Source organism: Zootoca vivipara, chromosome 4 (genome assembly GCF_965207765.1).
Source record: "Zootoca vivipara chromosome 4, rZooViv2.hap1.1, whole genome shotgun sequence".
Classification (NCBI taxonomy): Eukaryota; Metazoa; Chordata; class Lepidosauria; order Squamata; family Lacertidae; genus Zootoca; species Zootoca vivipara.
In genome coordinates this window covers 88,014,450-88,034,285 of record NC_142587.1, presented here as the reverse complement: position 1 = coordinate 88,034,285, position 19,836 = coordinate 88,014,450, and the positions used below count along the sequence as shown (strand labels likewise).

The 19,836-nt window shown below is 42.6% G+C and overlaps 1 protein-coding gene across 4 annotated transcripts in view; it reads left to right on the top strand.

Annotated features, from left to right (window-relative positions):
* The first annotated feature begins 281 nt into the window (after positions 1–281).
* PIWIL4 (piwi like RNA-mediated gene silencing 4) overlaps positions 282–19,836 on the top strand; it is a 33,878-nt gene continuing 14,323 nt past the window's right edge. For 2 of the 4 annotated variants that reach the window (XM_088668395.1, XM_035115476.3), the window contains exons 1-10: positions 432–516; positions 1,777–1,881; positions 3,746–3,824; positions 5,214–5,339; positions 8,091–8,305; positions 10,027–10,148; positions 13,078–13,158; positions 13,530–13,727; positions 17,680–17,791; positions 19,344–19,467. In XM_088668395.1, coding sequence (XP_088524521.1) covers positions 1,795–1,881; positions 3,746–3,824; positions 5,214–5,339; positions 8,091–8,305; positions 10,027–10,148; positions 13,078–13,158; positions 13,530–13,727; positions 17,680–17,791; positions 19,344–19,467 — 1,144 coding nt within the window. In that variant the 5' untranslated portion in view covers positions 432–516; positions 1,777–1,794. Of the gene's footprint in view, positions 383–431; positions 517–1,776; positions 1,882–3,745; positions 3,825–5,213; positions 5,340–8,090; positions 8,306–10,026; positions 10,149–13,077; positions 13,159–13,529; positions 13,728–17,679; positions 17,792–19,343; positions 19,468–19,836 lie in introns of those variants that run through there. The other 2 variants (XM_088668392.1, XM_088668393.1) reach the window with 2 other exon arrangements.

Here is a 19,836-nt window from a genome sequence, read left to right as displayed (position 1 = left end):
GCAGAGGAGGAAAAACACAACGGGATTTTTGCGCGCGCTTGTGCTCATTGCAAATTACCTTTATCACCCGAAGAAACCACCTGATTGGGAAATTAAAATAAAATAAAATCTCCAAGTTTCCTCCTGCCCCGCCACCCCTGTATATCTTACCCACAATTTCCAGCAACAGAAAATTAATTTATTCGGAATATACGGTGCAAGCTCGCTTCCCCCCCTCCTCCCCGCACCGCCCCCTGCCGGCAGAAACTTAAACGAGGAGCGGCGCGCGCGAGGACGCCGGCAGGGGTTGGTGGGCGTGGCGGGCGCGCGCGCGGGCGCGCGAGGGGCTCGGCGTTGGCGGGCGGTTGGTGGTCGCGAGGCTTCGCGCTGAGGCACGTGCGCGGTGAGGGGGAGGGGAGCAGGGGTTTGGGGAGCGAAGCACCTCAGCTTTCAGTACGAGGCGGGAAGGCGGGAAAGGAGGAGAGGAGGCGTTGAGCTCCCGCTTCCAGGTGTCACCTCCTGTGACCTCCTGAAGGGGTCGGTACTGGTTTAAGCAAATAAGAAGAATAAGAATATACCCTCACGTATTTTATATTAGGGTTTCCTTTAAGGAGCGTTGGGTGCGACTGGCCCAAGGTCGCCCCCACCCCGTGGGCAAAGGGGCGATTTGAACCCGCGTCTCCTCAACCCTAGCCGTTGAGTAGCTCCCCCCCCCCTAATTCAGATTCCCGCCGGCTCCAAGGCTCGGTTTCCCTAAATCTTGGCTCTTCCCCCCCCCCCCATCTTTGTTTTCAATCAGCATTATGGCGTTTTTTAAAAAACCCCCCACAATATCCAGACATTTTAATCTCTGCAATCCCTCAGAAGACTTAGTAACTTTTTTGTCTTTTAGTTTTGTTGCTGATGTTGCATTCAGTGTTTTTTAGCTACTTTTGTTATCTATAATGCTGTATTTTACATGGTCCTGGATGAAGGGCAGTATAAGAAAGTAGTAAATTTTAACAAAGGGCTATAACCTCTTTACATGCCAGCCATTGGGGTGGGTGGGGAGAGGAAGATCACATTTGTCCCTGTCCAATCCATGGCCGCCATTTCATAAAGATACTGCTCCAGGATTAAAATCCCCATGGCCATGAAACTCGCCTTGGGCCAGTTGTTGCCTCGCAGTCTAACCTACCTCACAGGGTGGTTGTGAGGATTAAACAAGGAAAGAGAGTACCATGTACAGTGGTACCTCGGTTTTCGAACGTCTCACAAGTTGAAGGTTTTGGCTTTCAAACACCGAAAACCCGGAAGTACCTAATTCAGTTTTCAAATGCCTTTTGGAAGCTGAACATGCCACGTGGCTTCTGTATTGAGTTTTCAGGACTTAAATGCTTCTGGAAATCCATGCTTCAGTTTTTTAATGTTTCGGAAGTCGAATGGTCTTCCGGCAGGGGGTTGGACTGGATGGCTCTTGTGGTCCCTTCCAATTCTATGATTCTATGTTCGAAAACCAAGGTACCACTGTACTTCACCTTGATCTCTTTGGAAAAAAGATGGGATGTAAATGCAATAAATGCAGAAATAACCCTGTCCCATATAACCACCCACTCACAGAACCTCTGAGAGTTGGGGAATATGGGTGAAACCTCTTAAAATGACTTAAGTGTACGGGTAGTTTCATACAGCGGAAGTTAGAATCATAGAACTGTAGAGTTGGAAGGGATCCCGGGGGCAATCTAGTCAAACTTGACCTGGTTGGATAGCACTCATTTGAAATGTTTGGATTTCTCTGTATCATTTTCTTTATTTCAGCAGCTTAAATCTGCAGAGATGACTGGGCGGGCTCGAGTAAAAGCCAGAGGGCAAATCCTTTCTGAAGAAGAACTTACGGTTGGACAACCTGGCTCCCTGCAACCGGTATGTAGGTGAATTCTGTGACTGATTTGTTGTTGTTGGGTTTTTTTGGGGGGAGAGTATTCACTCAAGTCTCAGAAATGTCCCTACTTAAGCAGGGTGTGGAGGCTCACCACATGCAGCCGATTTTGGGGTACTAGTCAATGCCAGCAAAGTTGCCTTCTTCATCTGCCCCAACTGCAACAAAACTTGTCTCTTCTCTGTCGGTCTCTGCAGCCACAGCATGTGCTGCAACCTTCCAACAGTTTGACCTCAGCCCCAAAGGCACACTCCTCCATTGTCTCCTGAGACAGATCGATGCCAACAACCATATAACTTTCTGTTTTAGGCACCAAAATATCTTGGACCATCTCCACAAATTCTAATCTTTTGAGGGAAAGTGGTGGGCTATTGCTCCCAAACCTTAGTCATTATTGTTTGTTGTCTTGTAACCAATGGTTATTGCAAAATAGGGAAACCAATGTTATGCTTCCCAAACAAGCAAACAATATACAAATTAAAACACAGAACTTTCTATAAAGTTTACAAGGTGAAACATACAAAAGAATCAGATTATGGGCCTGGGCTATACACCATTAGGTACACCCCAGAATACCTAACCACATTTTGTGCAGTATATTTATTTCTAATCTTCCAAATGTTGCTAGGGTTGCCAGACTCAATAGAGGACAGGACTTCTGTGCCTTTAATTGCCCTGCTCTCTTTTGAGTCTGGAAACCTTAAAAAATAATTATTATTATTATTATTATTTATACCCCGCCCATCTGGCTCGGTTTCCCCAGCCACTCTGGGCGGCTTCCAACAGAAAAATAAAACACAATAATCTATTAAACATTAAAAGCCTCCCTGAACAGGGCTGCCTTCAGATGTCTTCTAAAAGTCTGGTAGTTGTTTTCCTCTTTGACATCTGTTGGGAGGGCGTTCCACAGGGCAGGCACCACCACCGAGAAGGCCCTCTGCCTAGTTCCCTGCAACTTGGCATCTCGCAACGAGGGAACCGCCAAGAGGCCTTTGGTGCTGGACCTCAGTGTCCGGGCAGAATGATGGAGGTGGAGACGCTCCTTCAGGTATACTGGACAGAGGCCATTTAGGGCTTTAAATGTAAGCATCAACACTTTGAATTGTGCTCGGAAACGTACTGGGAGCCAATGTAGATCTTTCAAGACCGGTGTTATGTGGTCTTGGCGGCCGCTCCCAGTCACCAGTCTAGCTGCCGCATTAAAGAGAAACCCTAAATGTTGCTTCTGTCACCAAGTTCCGTCAACTCAAGAGGAAGCCTTAAGGCTTTGGTAATCTGTTCAACTCTCTCAACCTCCCATCTGCAATACAGAAAGTGACGCAGACCGGCCTTAACAGGTCTGTTGTAAGGATTATTGATTAAAACGTAAAGCACTATATCAGTGACAGGTATTGTTTTTAATTTAATAACTGAAAGTTTTAATAAATGAAATTAAACACTTTCTTCTTTAATAGCTTTCTAGCCCACTTCTTAGGATATAGACCCTCATAACATGGATTGTATTATACTATATATTTAAAGGAGTCTGTTCTTTACTTGTTGGTTGTACCCAGGGTAGGGAATCTGCCTCTCTAGATGCTGGGCTACAGCTTCCATCATGCCTGACCATGGACCATGCTGGCTGGGGCTGATGGGAGCTGGGGTACAGCAATATCTGGTGGACCACAAGTAAGTCCCCATTGAAGCATTCAATTGTTCTGATGAACAAACATCTCTACAATTCTAGTCTACTACATATCAGTAGGGAATTGTTTGTTTTTCTTTAAAATAAATTACTTTTATGCAAAGTATTTTTAAATGATATTTGCTACCTTTGTGCCACTCTCTTCTGCCATTTCTACTTCACAGAGTTGCTCTGGGAGTGGGGATTCTTTTGCTTTGCAGAAAGAAACTTCTGATACAAGATCTGGGAACAGCCCCCCTAAATGTAAGTGTTTGGCTTAAATCACTATTTAGTAGTGACTATTGTTAACTCATCTTTCTCTCCAGAGCATGATAAGGTGTTCAAAGTGCTGGTAATTGTTTGTTTGTTTGTTTGTTTATTAAATTTGTATACCACCTCCATCTATACATCACAGGGTAGTTCACAACATAAAACTTTTGCTTTTAAAACTTTACATGGCATATCTGAGAGAGCACCCTCTCCCACACAGACCACTTCACCCTTCCCTTCAGGTCATCTGGAGAGGCCTTGCTCTAAGATCAATCATTTTCCAAAGGAAAATATTGTTGTACACACTTCAGTTTTGAAGTAGAGATTTTAGGGGTGTAGGTACATATTCCAGGTTTGGTTTTCTTGGAATGAAGTTTACTGAAGACGGTGGTGCCTTCATGATACATAGTTTTATTCACATATAGATGTAGAGGCTGAACATAAGAGCGAAGGGGGCTCAGCGTTGACACTCTAACATACCGGTACCTTACTCCCCCATTAGCTTTTTAGGGGGATTCCCAGAGCTATAACTTTAGTTTCGGAACAGAGAGTAAGTCAAGCCTTGCTCTGCCTTCCCAGCTCCCACCTTACAATCCCTAGCCTACTGTTCTCTTTTACCTAGGATGGCATCACCTCCAACCAGGTAGGGGTGGAAAGACCTCACTTCTTCTGGAAAGATCGCTAACTAGTAGTTTCTATGGTAATTAAGCCATTAATTCGAACCAGAGGTTCATTAAACCATTTTTTCCTATTACAGAATACACCGCACAGTTATAAAACCACAGGGGACCCAAATATGACATTAGACTCCCACCCCTAATCCAATAACACATTTCCGAGCACAATTCAAAGTGTTGGTGCTGACCTTTAAAGCCCTAAACGGCCTCGGTCCTATATACCTGAAGGAGCGTCTCCACCCCCATTGTTCAGCCTGGACACTGAGATCCAGCGCCGAGGGCCTTCTGGCGGTTCCCTCACTGCGAGAAGCAAAGCTACAGGGAACCAGGCAGAGGGCCTTCTCGGTAGTGGCGCCCCCCTGTGGAACGGCCTTCCAAGGAGATAAACAACTACAGTACCTGACATTTAGGAAACACCTAAAGGCAGCCCTGTTTAGGGAAGTTTTTAATCTGTGATATTTTAATGTATTTTGGTATTTGTTAGAAGCCGCCCAGAGTGGCGGGGGAAGCCCAGCCAGATGGGCAGGGTATAAATAAATAAATAAATAATAATATTTGGGTGCATAACAGAACCCTTGTATTGATATGCTGTTCCTGGAAAAGCTCACCATACTTCTTCATTTTTTACATTTTGTTGATAGTTAAATGATGTTCATGGTGAGTTTTTCCTCATTCTCTTTGATTTTATGTTTGCTTTGTCTTCTAGATGGCTTCTCTGTCGGAAGTTCTGGGTATAAAGTGATGGACAGAGGGGGAAGGATCCGTTGCAACTTTCAAGACATGGGAGTAAATACCAGGGAGACAATAAAACATGTAAAAGATTCTAAAACAGGTATCTTTGTCCGGAAAGGGATTTTCATCTGGAAGTAGCCATCCTACTACAGCAACATGGCCTTTGCCCTGAGCTTTCCTAGCACTGTAGCAGCCAAGCTGCAGCAATATTCCAGTTGCCGTGTTATGGGAGAGAATAGAGTTGCCTGTGCATAGCCTTGCCATTGGGAAGTGATTGTGTGTGCTTTAAGAAAAAGTTGGAGTTGTGTGCTCAGTTACAGAAAGAGAGAAGGCACAAAGCCACCAAATAACCAATCTCTTGCTCTCTCTTTATTTTTATTTTTCTCTCTTGTTTCTCTCTTGTGTCTCATGGTCTAGCCACAGGCTCTTCTTGTCTGCTTTACACTGGAAAATATGAATTGCTCTTTCCAAGCAAACTTGGTTGCATCCACACTGAAGCCACTTGTAGGGCATGACAAAGGCTGCTTGACTCTGCACACATCTTCCCCCAGTGATGCTGCTGCAGCCACTGCCACGACCAGAATAGTGTATTGGGAGCTGGCAGGCCACTGGTGGTGGGAGGGGCTTTAACCACATCATTTATGTGGACCACTGGTTGCCCACCCATGCACTAGACCAATTTGTAAAACAGCCAGAACAGCGAATTTGTACCTTGGCAAAAGGTTTGCTAAAATTCAGCTGAGTAAACAGATTGTAAAGGTAAAGGGACCCTTGACCATTAGATCCAGTCATGACCAACTCTGGGGTTGTGGCGCTCATTTCGCGTTATTGGCCGAGGGAGCCGGTGTACAGCTTCCAGGTCATGTGGCCAGCATGACAAAGCCGCTTCTGGCAAACCAGAGCAGCGCACGGAAACGTTTACCTTCCCGCTGTAGTGGTACCTATTTATTTACTTGCCCTCTTGACGTGCTTTTGAACTGCTAGGTTGGCAGGAGCAGGGACCGAGCAACGGGAGCTCACCCCGTCGCAGGGATTCGAACTGCCGACCTTCTGATCGGCAAGCCCTAGGCTCTGTGGTTTAACCCACAGCGCCACCTGCTGTGAGATGAGGAATGCACACAAAAAATGTGTAGTGAAAACAGCAGTCGTGGTACCATAAATACAAAAGATGGCCCCTCTCAAAGTGGGGTGTAAATGGGGAGACAGAAGGAAATCTGCTTAATAAGTCCATTTTCAGAGGATTTCTCTGATCCCTAGTTCAGGTGTGTCTACTTTTTATATTGTGTTATTCTGTCAAGCTTTGGGTTGTTAATTAATTTGGCACATTCATGCCTGGGGAGTCGGAAGAAAGTTGAACGGGCATCACAACATTGAAGAGAACCAGAGCTAATCTCATACAGCCTTCACAACTGAGTGCCATAGCTGCCAAGTTATCCCTTTTTTTAAGGGATTTTCCCTTATGCTGAATAGGCTTCCTCGTGAGAAAAGGGAAAACTTGGCAGCTATGCTGAGTGCATGCCAAATACATAGCATAGGCATTGTATACACTCTTTGTCCCAGTTTGCATATAGCACTAAGCATGAACATGCAGACACAGTAAAAATGATGTCCATTTCACTCCCCCTACCAGCTCTGCTGCTGCTGCGCTACCCACAGTCATCTATGGTGTGTGATTTGTCTCGCTTCAGACAAGTCATAAGCTGTAGCCAAGATTTGTTGTTTGTTCAGGGGAGACAAACCAAGGTTTGCCTGTGACGCAAAGAGAAACCATGGCTTCTCTGAGTAGGGTGACAGCAGTAGGACTGGAGGGTGGGGCAGAACAAAATTGCGATTCTTTTTTTTTTTACTGTGTGTACCTGCAGGCTTGATTATTGTAACTCGCTCTACACGGGGCTGCCCTTGAAGCTGACCCAGAAACTCCAGCGGGTGCAGAATGCCGCGGCGAGGCTCCTTATGGGGTCCTTGCCGCAGGACCACATTCATCCAGTGCTTTACCAGCTGCACTGGCTCCTGGTGGAGTACAGGGTCAGGTTTAAGGTGCTGGTTTTGACCTTTAAAGCCCTATGTGGCCTAGGACCCTTGTACCTACGGGACCGCCTCTCCTGGTATACCCCGCAGAGGACCTTAAGGTCCACAAATAACACTTTGGAGGTCCCGATCCGGAAGGTGGTTGGATTGGTCTTAACTAGAGCCAGGGCCTTTTCAGTACTGACCCCGACTTGGTGGAACGCTCTGTCACAAGAGACCAGGGCCCTGCGGGATTTGACATCTTTCAGCAGGGCCTGCAAGACAGAGCTGTTCCGCCTGGCCTTTGGTTTGGACTCAGTCTGACCCTTATGTTTCTCTCCCTTTATGGTTTCGATTTATGGGCTACTAGTAAAATGAGGCTGCATTTTAAATTGTATTTTAACCCGTATTTTAATTAACTGTTTTTATTTTACGTTTTATTGTAATTTTATTGGTGTTAGCCGCCCTGAGCCTGGTTCTGGCCAGGGAGGTCAGGGTATAAATAAAAAAAATTATTATTATATTATGCTTGTGTATTGACTTGGTTATGTCTTAGTGTTATGTGTGAACCAGGCCTATAGTCTTAAGGTAAATTTATATAACATTCAAATAGAAAGGCAGTCACATATTTAGCCCCTGTTGTGTGGCTCTGTATGCTAAACACTACATTGTTATGGCAGCTGCAAGTATATCTTCATTGGTACAGTAGGAGTGATTTGTAGTTTAGGTCTGTCCTTGCCTGGAGAAAAGTTTTACCCAACCAAGGCAAGCAGCACATTGAAAAGAATCAAGAATACATATTTGTTCATGCAAAGTGAATTTTTAACAAGTTTGTCTATTTCAGGCTCAAGTGGAATTCCTGTGAAACTTGTTACCAACCTGTTTAGTTTAGGCTTGCCAAGGGAATGGCAGCTTTATCAGTATCATGTAGAATTTATGCCAGAGCTGGTGTCGAGACGTTTGCGGACTGCGCTGTTGTATGGCCATGCTGAACTTCAGGGGAAAACCAAAGTATTTGATGGTGCATCTCTGTTTCTAACAGAGAAACTGGAGAATAAGGTAAGATCGTGTGCATCATTAAAATATGCAGGAGCCAACATTCTGATATATTTTGTTTGGGAAAGAGTTGCTTAATAGGCTATATGTTAGCCTTCAAATATTGTAAGAGTTGTCTTGTAGATGATGGAACAAATTTGGTTTGTGTTGCTCCAGAGGATAGGACCTAAAACCGTGGGTTCAAATCACAAGAACTTCCTAATGGTATGAGCTCCTCTGACAATGGAACAGAGACTGCCTTAGAAGGTGGTGGACTCCCATTGCTTACAGATTTTTAAGCAGTGGTTGGATGCCCACCTATTGGGGATGCTGTACTGCACTAACAAGGGTGTCATGGACTAGCTGGATGCCAAGGCTTGGTGAGAGGCACCAGCTGGCGAACCCCCCAAGTGAACCCCCAGGGGGAAAAGACTCAGAGCCAGGGGATTGGTGGTGAGACAATGATAAGCAGTCAGAAGGACAAGATTGGGAGGAGGAGGTGTCAGAAGCTAAAGAGCAGGAAGAGTCTGTGGCAGAGAGCAGTCCAGAACCAGAGACAGAGTGGAGGCTGGCTGCTGAAGAAGCCAGGGAGTCTCCCCCTCCTGCTGTGACCAGCTCCCCTCATCCCTGGTTGCTCAGAAAAATGAAGAGTAATGCAGAAATCTCAACTAGATCATACATGACAGGTGGTCATCCAATCTCCCCTTCTCACTTGCATTCCCTCACTTTTGCCTACTGTCTTCTCTTCTTCATCCTTTCACCTTTTCTCTGTTCCGATACTATTCAGATCCAGTATCAGCATTTTTGCCCTCTTCTTCCTCAGTAGTTCTAATCATGGCTGGGCTGAGAGGAAAGGTATGACTTGCTAGATGGCCTGTTGGAAAATGACCTCCTCCATGGTGTTGCCTGAGGTGGGCTTTCCTCCTCCCAGATGCCTCCTCTTCATTTTTTTGTTTTGTTCATTTAGCATGTTGCTGCTTGTGTGTGAAAAAAGCAGAAGTTGTGTGAAAGATAGAGGCTCTGGAATTCCCCCATAAAAATGTATAAAGTAACTTCAAACTTGCTTATAACTTCCAATCTGGTTTATGTCACACCCTGGAAACTCTTTATTAGCCCCTCCAAAGCATGAATGGCTTGCAAAAATAATAAAACTCTGGGAAAGTCTTTCATTAGTAAAATTATCTGCCTGTCCCGAGATTCATTTATTTCAAATAATGAAAATCAATAATTTTATTTCCCTGATTGGTGTAACTGCCCCGTCATAAAACATAAGACATGTCCTGTTACATCAGACCAAAGGCCCATTTAGTCGAGCATCGTGTTTTCACATTGGCCAACCAGATGCCTCCAACAGGTCATGAGCAGTCTCCCTACTTGCATCTCTGATTCTGGAGGTAGCATAGCCTTCATGCCTAGAAGCCATTGATAGCCATATCCTCTCTGGATAAGGCTCCTACATTTATACCAGGCCTTGACAATCTGTAGACTTCCTGCTGTTCATTGGTTGTAGAAGCTGTCTGGTGTGTGATAGCCGCTTTCCTTTCAGTTATGAAGAGAACTCGGAGGCTTTAGTATGCATATTTAAAAGAAAAGCAAGCTAGGCATGAGACTTCAGCCATTAGTTTCCTAGCTCATCCCAGGGTCTACAATATTCTGAGTACAATCCTTTTGCAGTATATAGAAATGAGAAGATGTAGTCTGAAGAGAAACCACATAACTCATATATTCCACTGATCCCTGTTTAGGTTACAGAACTGTCTTGTGTAACCCGGAGGGATGAAACTGTGAAGATGACTATTACACTAACCCACCAGCTGCTTCCCAGCAATCCTGTGTGCATTCAGTTTTTAAACATCGTCTTTAAGAAGTAAGCCTTTTGGTAATTTATTGTCAAAGATCAGTTGGTTATAAAAAGATGCTCAGAATATTCATATTCTGCTAAAACAATAAAACAGCCAGCTATTAAAACAAAACCTTAAACATCACTAGCAGTTTATCATGTTTCTCTTTCCAGACTTCTTTGGGTGCAGTTTTATTATTGAAAAAGTAATTTAAGCCACTTTCACTGTTAACATTTTTAACTGCAACTAAATATTTAATTTTCTGGCAAGAGGTCCATATATTCAGTGCATCCAGTGGCCTAGTTCACAAGTCACAGAAAGCCATAGCTTATGGTTAACCGTGAACGCAGGGCTCACTCTTGCTTTTCTTCTCCTTTAGCATGGGTGGAAACAGCAAACCACGACCCCCAGCTTAGTATTATACCTGGAGCAGAGATCATGGTTTGGTTGTTTCTCACTCAAACAAACCACAATTAGTAAATTAGCCATTTGTGTGTCCATGGTAAGCTGTTACCGTGTTTCTCATAAAATAAGACACCATCTTATATTTATTTTACTCATGAAAATAAGCCTATGGCTTATTTTCGGAGGTGTCTTATTTTTTTTTAAAAAATTACCTTCTCTTCCTGTAGCGGCTCGGCGCCCGGAACTGGCTGCTGCGCTGCTGGGCGCTTTGTCAGCGCTTCAGCAGGGCACGCTGCTGGGTCGCGTCTGGTCCGGGCTCCACGCGGCGTGCGCTGCGGCTCTTGCCGGGTCCCGCCGCTGGGTCGGAGCTCCACGCGGCGCACGCTGCGGCTCTTGCCGGATCCCGCCACTGGGTCGGCGCTCGGAGTGGTGCGCACTGCGGCTCTTGCCGCGTCCCGCCACCAGGTCTGGGCTTGGCATGGCGCACACTGCGGCTCTTGCTGCGTCCCGCCGCCCGGTCGGCGCTTGGAGCGGCGCGCTCTGCGGCTCTTGCTGCGTCCCACCTCCCGCTCGGTGCGGGGCACGCTGCTGGGCATTTTGGAGGGGCAGCAGCATCCGGTTCCTGGCCCTGAGAGGCATTTCCTCTTCCATTGCGCCATCCAGACCTGCTCCCACCACTATGGCTTATTTTTGGGGTATGTCTTATATTTTTTTCAACCCAGGAAAATCCTGCCATGGCTTATTTTCTAGGTGTGTCTTATTTTATGAGAAACACGGTAACTATGGTTTACCAATTGGATCATAGAATCATTGAGTTGGAAGAGACCACAAGGGCCATCCAGTCCAACCCCCTACCAAGCAGGAAACACCACCAAAGCATTCCTGACAGATTCCTTTAAGCCTCCGCTTAAAGACCTCCAAAGAAGAAGACCACACTCCTTGGCAGCAAATTCCACTGTCGAACAGCTCTTACTGTCAGGAAGTTCTTCCTAATGTTTAGGTGGAATCTTCTTTCTTGTAGCTTGAATCCATTGCTCCGTGTCCACTTTCTGGAGGAGCAGAAAACAACCTTTCACCCTCTTCTATATGACATCCTTTTATATATTTGAACATGGCTATCATATCACCCCTTAACCTTTTCTTCTCCAGGCTAAACATACCCAGCTCCCTAAGCCGTTCCTCATAAGGCATCGTTTCCAGGCCTTTGACCATTTTGGTTGCCCTCCTCTGGACATGTTCCAGCTTGTCAGTATCCTTCTTGAACTGTGGTGCCCAGAACTGGACACAGTATTCCAGGTGAAGTCTGACCAGAGCGGAATACAGTGGTACTATTACTTCCCTTGATCTAGATGCTATACTCCTATTGATGCAGCCCAGAATTGCATTGGCTTTTTTAGCTGCTGCATCACACTGTTGACTCATGTCAAGTTTGTGGTCTTCCAAGACTCCTAGATCCTTTTCACGTGTACTGCTCTCAAGCCAGGTGTCACCCATCCTGTATTTGTGCCTTTCATTTTTTTTACCCAAGTATAGTACTTTACATTTCTCCTGTTAAAATTCATCTTGTTTGCTTTGGTCCAGTTGTCTAATCTGTTAAGGTCATTTTGAAGTGTGATCCTGTCCTCTGGGGTATTAGCCACCAAGGCGCGGATTCCCATTGGTTGCAAGAGCTTCTTGCACTCAGCGGAAGCCGCATCACACATTTGGGTTCCAAAAAAAGTTTGAAAACGGAAGCATTTACTTCCGGGGTTTCGGCGTTTGAGAACCGAAACGTATGACAATGAAGACATTCGGGAACTGAGGTTCCCCTGTATTTCTAAACCTACCCACTAGTTATTGTGGGCATCAGATACAACTTCCAATGTGGGATAGTCAGAATGCTGATAAAAAATCTCATTTCCATTGCCAGTTGTTTTGAAATCAGCAGACCACTTTCAGATTAGCCCATCCAAAATCCCCAAGACACCAGTCACATTCAGACATTTCCCACAAATTTCTTCTAGCTGTGCTCTTCGTGGTGCTGATGCCTCAAATTAACCATTCAAGATTTATTACATGAAAATTGCTCTTTTTATATAAGCATGTTAAAAAGTACCATATAACTCTACAGTGGTCCCTCGACTTACAAATTACTCGACATCCGTAGGTTTCAACTTACGAACGGGACGAATGGCTGCACGCTTACGAATTTTTCTACATCCAAATGGAAACGGTTGGCGGCTTTAAATGCGTGTTTTTTACTTATGAATTTGTCCATGCGTTTTTTCGACATGAATTTTTCTGATTTTTTTTTTCTATGGGAAGCCGCGTTTCGACTTCCGAACTTTTCGACCTACGAATGTGCATTCGGAACAGATTAAGTTTGTAAGTCGAGGGACCACTGTATTTGATTGTTCTAACTATAGTCTATACACCCGAATAGTTTCTGCCAAGGTAGATTTTAGTTCACATGTTTAGTTAGATTTGAGAAGTTTGCCCTGTGTAAAATTAACAAATTAGGAAAATGATGCTTCTGTTGCATGCCATATTTAAACATATGTTACTATTTAGGGTTTTGAAAAAGTTGTCTATGCACCAAATTGGACGAAACTTCTACAGTCCTTCAGATCCAGTGGAAATTCCCCAGCACAAGTGAGTTGGTTGCCCCCGTCTTGTAATTACATAATTAAATCTCTTATTGGTAGATTGTTTGTATGGCAATATGTTTTATGTGCAGCCCAATCCTATTCATATTTACTCCAGATAAGTAAGTCTCATTGGAATCAGTTGGATTTGCTCCTGCATAAGAATTGCAGCCTTAATCTTTTTGCAGCAAACGTAAGCTTCAGCTGTTAAACTACCGGTATGTCCAAATATAGAACTGCTTTTATATACCACCATGCTTAAAATGTAATTCTAGTTTCATTCCTGCATATACATGCCCTGCCTTTGAACCAGAGAGTATACACAGTCTGGATTTATTAGATCTACCCAGATATGTCTTTGTCATCCTTTTCTTTCAGATTGACTCTTTGGCCAGGATTTGCTGTGACTATTGGACAGTTTGAGGACAAAGTGATGCTATGTGCAGATGTGAGCCACAAAGTCCTTCGCAATGAGAATGTCTTGGAATTTATGATGAACCTCTATGGAAGTGTGGACAACTCACGTTTTGCAGAAACATGTGAAAAGGAACTGGTGGGGCTTATTGTCCTTACAAGGTAATGTTTGTTATTTGGAAGTTGCTTTTTCTTTTGGAAATTTTAAGTGAGTGGCTACATTTGAATTGGCAAAATTAGCAAAGATTCAGTTGATATGCATTCAGAACTTTTAAGAGCTCCCTGTATGAATCCTATTTCCTGTAAGTTAACAGATTGTTTGGTTCTAGTCAGATAGGGTGGATTTCCCGAACCTGTGGCCCTCTGGATGTTGTTGGATGATATCTGGATTATGTTGTCACCATTGGCTATGTTGGCTGGGGCTGGTAGAAGGTTTTGTTCAAAACATCATGAGGGCATCTGGATGGGGAAGGACAGAGGAATCCTCATGCATAATCATTGCTTCCCTTCTGTAAAAAGAAAAATTGCAAGTTGTCTGCAGGCTCACCGAACGGCAACTGCAATATTGCATGAATTCACAGATCCCATATTACACCATGAATATGAGTAAAAAAAGAGCTTGGGAGAAACCCGAAAGATGGGAATTTGGTAAGTCAGATAAAAATATTTCAAAAAGAATTAGAAAATGTGGTAGATCAAGAATTGGAAAAAAAGTCAGTTGGTATAGACAAAGACAGTTTGAACAGGGAAATAAAATGGGGAAATTTTTATCATGGCAATTAAGGAAAAAACAAAACGAGAAAATTATAACAAAAGTAAGAGAAGAAGGAAAATGCTGGACAAAGATTGATGAGATACAAAGATGTTTAATTGGGTACTATAAAAAACTATATAAAGGGGAAGCCGGAAAGGAGATGGAAATCAAAAATTATTTGGGGAAGTATAGGGGAGAAGTATTAAAAGAGGAGGAAATAAAATTGTTAAATGACCCGATCTCCAAACAAGAAATTACCTGGGCGATAAAAAAATTAAAATTGGGGAAATCGCCAGGAACGGACGGCCTGGGGAGTCAACATTATAAAATTCTAAAAGAAGAGCTAATGGACACATACCATAAATTAGTGAATGAGGCACTAGAGAAGGGAAATATACCTCAGTCATGGCAAGAGGCCTATATAATCCTTCTGCCAAAAGAAAAAGGGGAGGAGATATTGGTTTCGAATTTTAGGCCAATATCATTCCTAAATATGGATTATAAAATATATGCGAATATATTGGCAGAGAGATTAAAAAGAGTATTAAATAGAATAATTAATCAAAATCAACAAGGTTTCTTACCAAAAAGGAAAATTGCAAATAACATCAGAATGCTTCTAAACATATTTGAATTCCTAGATTGGAACCCAGGAAAAAAAGCAGCCTTTGTATTTTTAGATGCTGAGAAGGCTTTTGACAGCCTCTCATGGGATTTCATGAAAAACATAATGACCAAAATTGGAATCAAGGGGAATTTTGCGAAAGGCATCAATGCTATATATAAAAATCAAACGGCCAAATTAATTGTAAATGGGAGAATTTCGGAGGAGTTTGGAATAGGAAAAGGAACGAGGCAGGGTTGTCCGCTTTCGCCCTTACTGTTTATAATGTCTATCGAATGTTTATTAAATGAAATCAAAGATGAAGAGGAAATTAAAGGGATAAAGGTGAGAAAACACATAGTTAAAGTGAGGGCGTTCGCGGACGACATTATAGTAATGTTAGAAAATCCAGAAGAATCGATTTCGAAATTAAAGAAGAAATTAGAAGATTTTGGGATCGCTTCAGGCTTTAAAGTAAATGTGAAAAAAACAAAAATTATGACAAAAAATATAAGAAAAGAAGAGATAGGAAAGTTGGAAAAATTGACAGGCTGGCAAGTAGTTAAAAAAGTGAAATATTTAGGCATAGAAATGACCACGAATAATATAAATTTATTTGAGAATAATTATTCAAAATTGTGGAAAGAGATTAAAACGGATTTGGAAAGGTGGAAAAATTTATTTTTAACAATCTCAGGCAGAATAGCAGCGATAAAAATGGTGGTGTTACCCAAGATTATGTTTCTCTTCCAAACCCTTCCGATAGTGGGGAAAAAGTCGATATTCGAAGAATGGCGAAAGATTTTAAGCAAATTTATCTGGGCAGGGGGGAACCCAGGATTCAATACAAATTATTAACAGAAACAAAAGAAAGAGGTGGCTGGGGAGTACCAGATTTAAGGTTGTACTATGTGGCAGCGGGTTTCTGCTGGATCAAGGATTGGCTAACCTTAGAGAATAAAGAATTGTTGGAGGTGAAAGGCTTCCGCAACATCAAAGGTTGGCACAACTACTTATTAATGGAACAAAAAGGAAACAATAGGGAATTCACAGACCACATAGTTAAAAAATCATTATTCCAGATTTGGCAAGAGTTTAAAAATTTAGTGGAGCCACAAAGCCCCTGGTGGGCATCACCCGTGGAAATGTCAGTGATGAGACCTAGTTGGGGAGATGGAAAATGGCCAACATATAAGGACCTGGTAGTGAAGGAGGGAAACAACCTGAATTTAAAACCCTATGATGAAATAAAGAAGTATTGCTCAAGTTGGTTACAATATAACCAAATACAAAGTATATTTAATTTACATAAAGCAATTGGCTTTTCAGGTAAGGAGTCAAAATTACAAGAAATAATAATAAATAATGATAAAAAACCATTAGGCAAAATGTACAAATTTTTATTGGATTGGGAATTAAAAGATGAATTGACTAAAAAAGTAATGATAACCTGGGCGACCGATATTGGAAGACCAATATTAATTAGTCAGTGGGAAAAATTATGGAAAATTGATGTTAAATTTACTGCATGTATAACAATTAGAGAAAACATCTTAAAGATGTTTTATAGATGGTATATAACCCCAGAAAAGATTGAAAAATTCTATAGAGTGGGAGATGGCAAATGTTGGAAATGCCAGGAAAAGACAGGTTCCTTCTATCACTGCTGGTGGACATGCCCAAAGGTGGCAAAATTCTGGAATGAGGTCTATGAAAAATTTAAAAAGATGATGAAATTTACTTTTGAAAAGAAGCCCGAGCTATTCCTCTTAAGCATGGTCCCATTGGATTTCCCAAAGGATAGAATAAATATTTTATTATATGCATGTGCGGCTGCAAGAATCTTAATAGCATCAAAGTGGAAAGAAGAAAAGATCCCGACAATACAAGATTGGCAAGAGAAATTAGTAGAATATCTAAAATTGGCAAAACTAACAGCGATAATAAGAGAGATTTCTAGACATAAAATAGTAGAAGAATGGAAATATGTGCAAGAGTTTCTGGAAAAAGAAAATTTAGAAAATAGATTAGTAGCGTGTATAAATTAAAGTTATAAAAGGTGAGAAAGAGTATTTAGACAAATAGAATATTATAAAAATAGGGGAAATGAGAAAAGGCAGTCAACAGGTTCAGAAGAAGGGAAGCGCGTAGTAATTAGTAGGAAGGTTAGCTATTATTATTTCGTTTCTTTCTTCGTATTGTTCCTTCTTTTCTTTTTCTTTTTCCTTTTTTTCTTCTCTCCTTTTCTTCCTGTTTAATCTTCTTCTTATTTCTTCTCTTATCTCCGGTCTCTCCCTTTTTAATTTTTTGTTGTAGATGTATGAATGGAATGGATTATATATGATTTATGATTTATATGATTTATAAGAGCTATATGATTTGTATATGTATAATTTTTTCTTTTTTTTCTTTTCTTTTTTCTTTTTTCCTTTTTCTTTTTTTGAGGAGCGAGTGGATGTAAAAATTATGATTTATCTGTCTTTTAATGATATATGTTCATTTTAAAGTTTCAATAAAGTACTTTTTTAATTCAAAAAAAATAAAAAATAAAATAAAATAAAGAATATGAGTAGATCAAGCTTTTCTTTTAGTGCATGTCATCTCTGGTGTGCCTGCCATTGGTGCTGAATCTTAGTGAAGCAGTGAATTCTGCTGGATCATTTTGGGTCTGTGACAGCAGAATAATATTTTGAAATGCACTTTATAATATTTATAATATTTTGAAATGCATTTTAATGTGCACTTAATCATTTCAGATACAACAACAAGACCTATCGAATCGATGATATTGAGTGGACTGTGAAGCCAACAGATATGTTTCAGAAAAGTGATGGCACTCAGATCTCTTATGTAGATTACTACAAACAGGTAAATAAGAAGCAGGGTGATGCTGTAGGAGAAGAGTGGAATTTCACTGGTGAAATATAGGAAACAACTGAGGCAAAGTGGATATGGGATAATATATGCAGCCGCTGGGAGAGATCATCAGGGGGTTTGGGTTGGGTGTCCATCAGTACAGTGGTGCCTTGCTTAACAAACGCCCCGTAAGACAAAATTTTCGCTTAAAGAAAGGATTTTTCTAGCGGAGGTTGCCTCGCTAGACAAATTCGTTTTACGAAAAATTCGTCTAGCGAATCGCGGTTTCCCATAGGAATGCATTGAAATTCAATTAATGCGTTCCTATGGGCAATTTTTTTTAAAAAAAATCAATGCATTCCTATGGGATTCGCTAGACAAATTTTTCGTTATAAGAATAGACCTGTGGAACGGATTAAATTCGTCTAGTGAGGCACCACTGTATGCTGATGATACCCAGCTCTACCTCTCTTTTAAATCAGAACCAGTGAAGGCGGTGAAGGTCCTGTGTGAGTGCCTGGAGGCGGTTGGAGGATGGATGGCGGCTAACAGATTGAGATTGAATCCTGACAAGACAGAAGTACTGTTTGTGGGGGACAGGAGGCGGGCGGGTGTGGAGGACTCCCTGGTCCTGAATGGGGTAACTGTGCCCCTGAAAGACCAGGTGCGCAGCCTGGGAGTCATTTTAGACTCACAGCTGTCCATGGAGGCACAGGTCAACTCTGTGTCCAGGGCAGCTGTTTATCAGCTCCATCTGGTACGCAGGCTGAGTCCCTACCTGCCCACTGACTGTCTCTCCAGAGTGGTGCATGCTCTAGTTATCTCTCGCTTGGACTACTGCAATGCACTCTACGTGGGGCTACCTTTGAAGGTGACCCGGAAACTACAACTAATCCAGAATGCAGCACCTAGACTGGTGACTGGGAGCGGCCGCCGAGACCACATAACACCGGTCCTGAAAGACCTACATTGGCTCCCAGTACGTTTCCGAGCACAATTCAAAGTGTTGGTGTTGACCTTTAAAGCCCTAAACGGCCTCGGTCCGGTATACCTGAAGGAGCGTCTCCACCCCCATCGTTCTGCCCGGACACTGAGGTCCAGCTCCGAGGCCTTCTGGCGGTTCCCTCGCTACGAGAAGCCAAGTTACAGGGAACCAGGCAGAGGCCTTCTCTGTAGTGGCACCCACCCTGTGGAATGCCCTCCCACTAGAGGTCAAAGAGAACAACAATTACCAGACCTTTAGAAAGCATCTCAAGGCAGCCCTGTTTAGGGAAGCTTTTAATGTCTGGTGGATTTCTGTATTTTAGTGTTTTGTTGGAAGCCGCCCAGAGTGGCTGGGGGAACCCGGCCAGATGGGCGGGGTATAAATAATAAATTATTATTATTATTATTATTATTATTATTATTATTATTATTATTATTATTATCATTAGGAGTGCAAAATGCTCAAATTCAGTTGGACATCCCATTTTGCCTTGTGCTGTGTATGTCTTTTGCCCATAAGTACCATGGGCACAGAGTAAGAGCAATTTGCCTACCTCTTCTTTTAAATTTCCCTGAACAGCAGTATGATGCAGTCCTGACTGACCTAAATCAACCCATGCTCGTAAGCCAGCTGAAGAGTAAGGCCAGGAGCACTGTTGGACCTCGTGTGGCCCACCTCATCCCTGAACTCTGCTACTTGACAGGTAAACAACAGGTGATCTGGCCCATTAGAGCAACTTTGTGAACTTAGAGAAAACAAGTCTGAACTTGTCTTCATTCAGTCCTCCAGTATTCAGGACTTACAGATCTGGCTTATAGTCACATTGACTTTGTAGAAATTGGATGTTTTCAATTGTGGCAAGTTGAATCTGGAATACCCATTGTGTGAGGATGGGCTGTAATGACAGAGTACATTCTTTGCATGCAGAAAGTTCCAAGTTTAATTCCTGGCATCTGCAGCCAAAGCAGAGAAGGCCCATCAGTTGTTGTTGGTCTACAGCTTCCATCATCCCTGACCATTGGCTGGTGAGAATTGGAGTCCTCTGGAAGGCCACAGCTTCCTTACTCTTGGC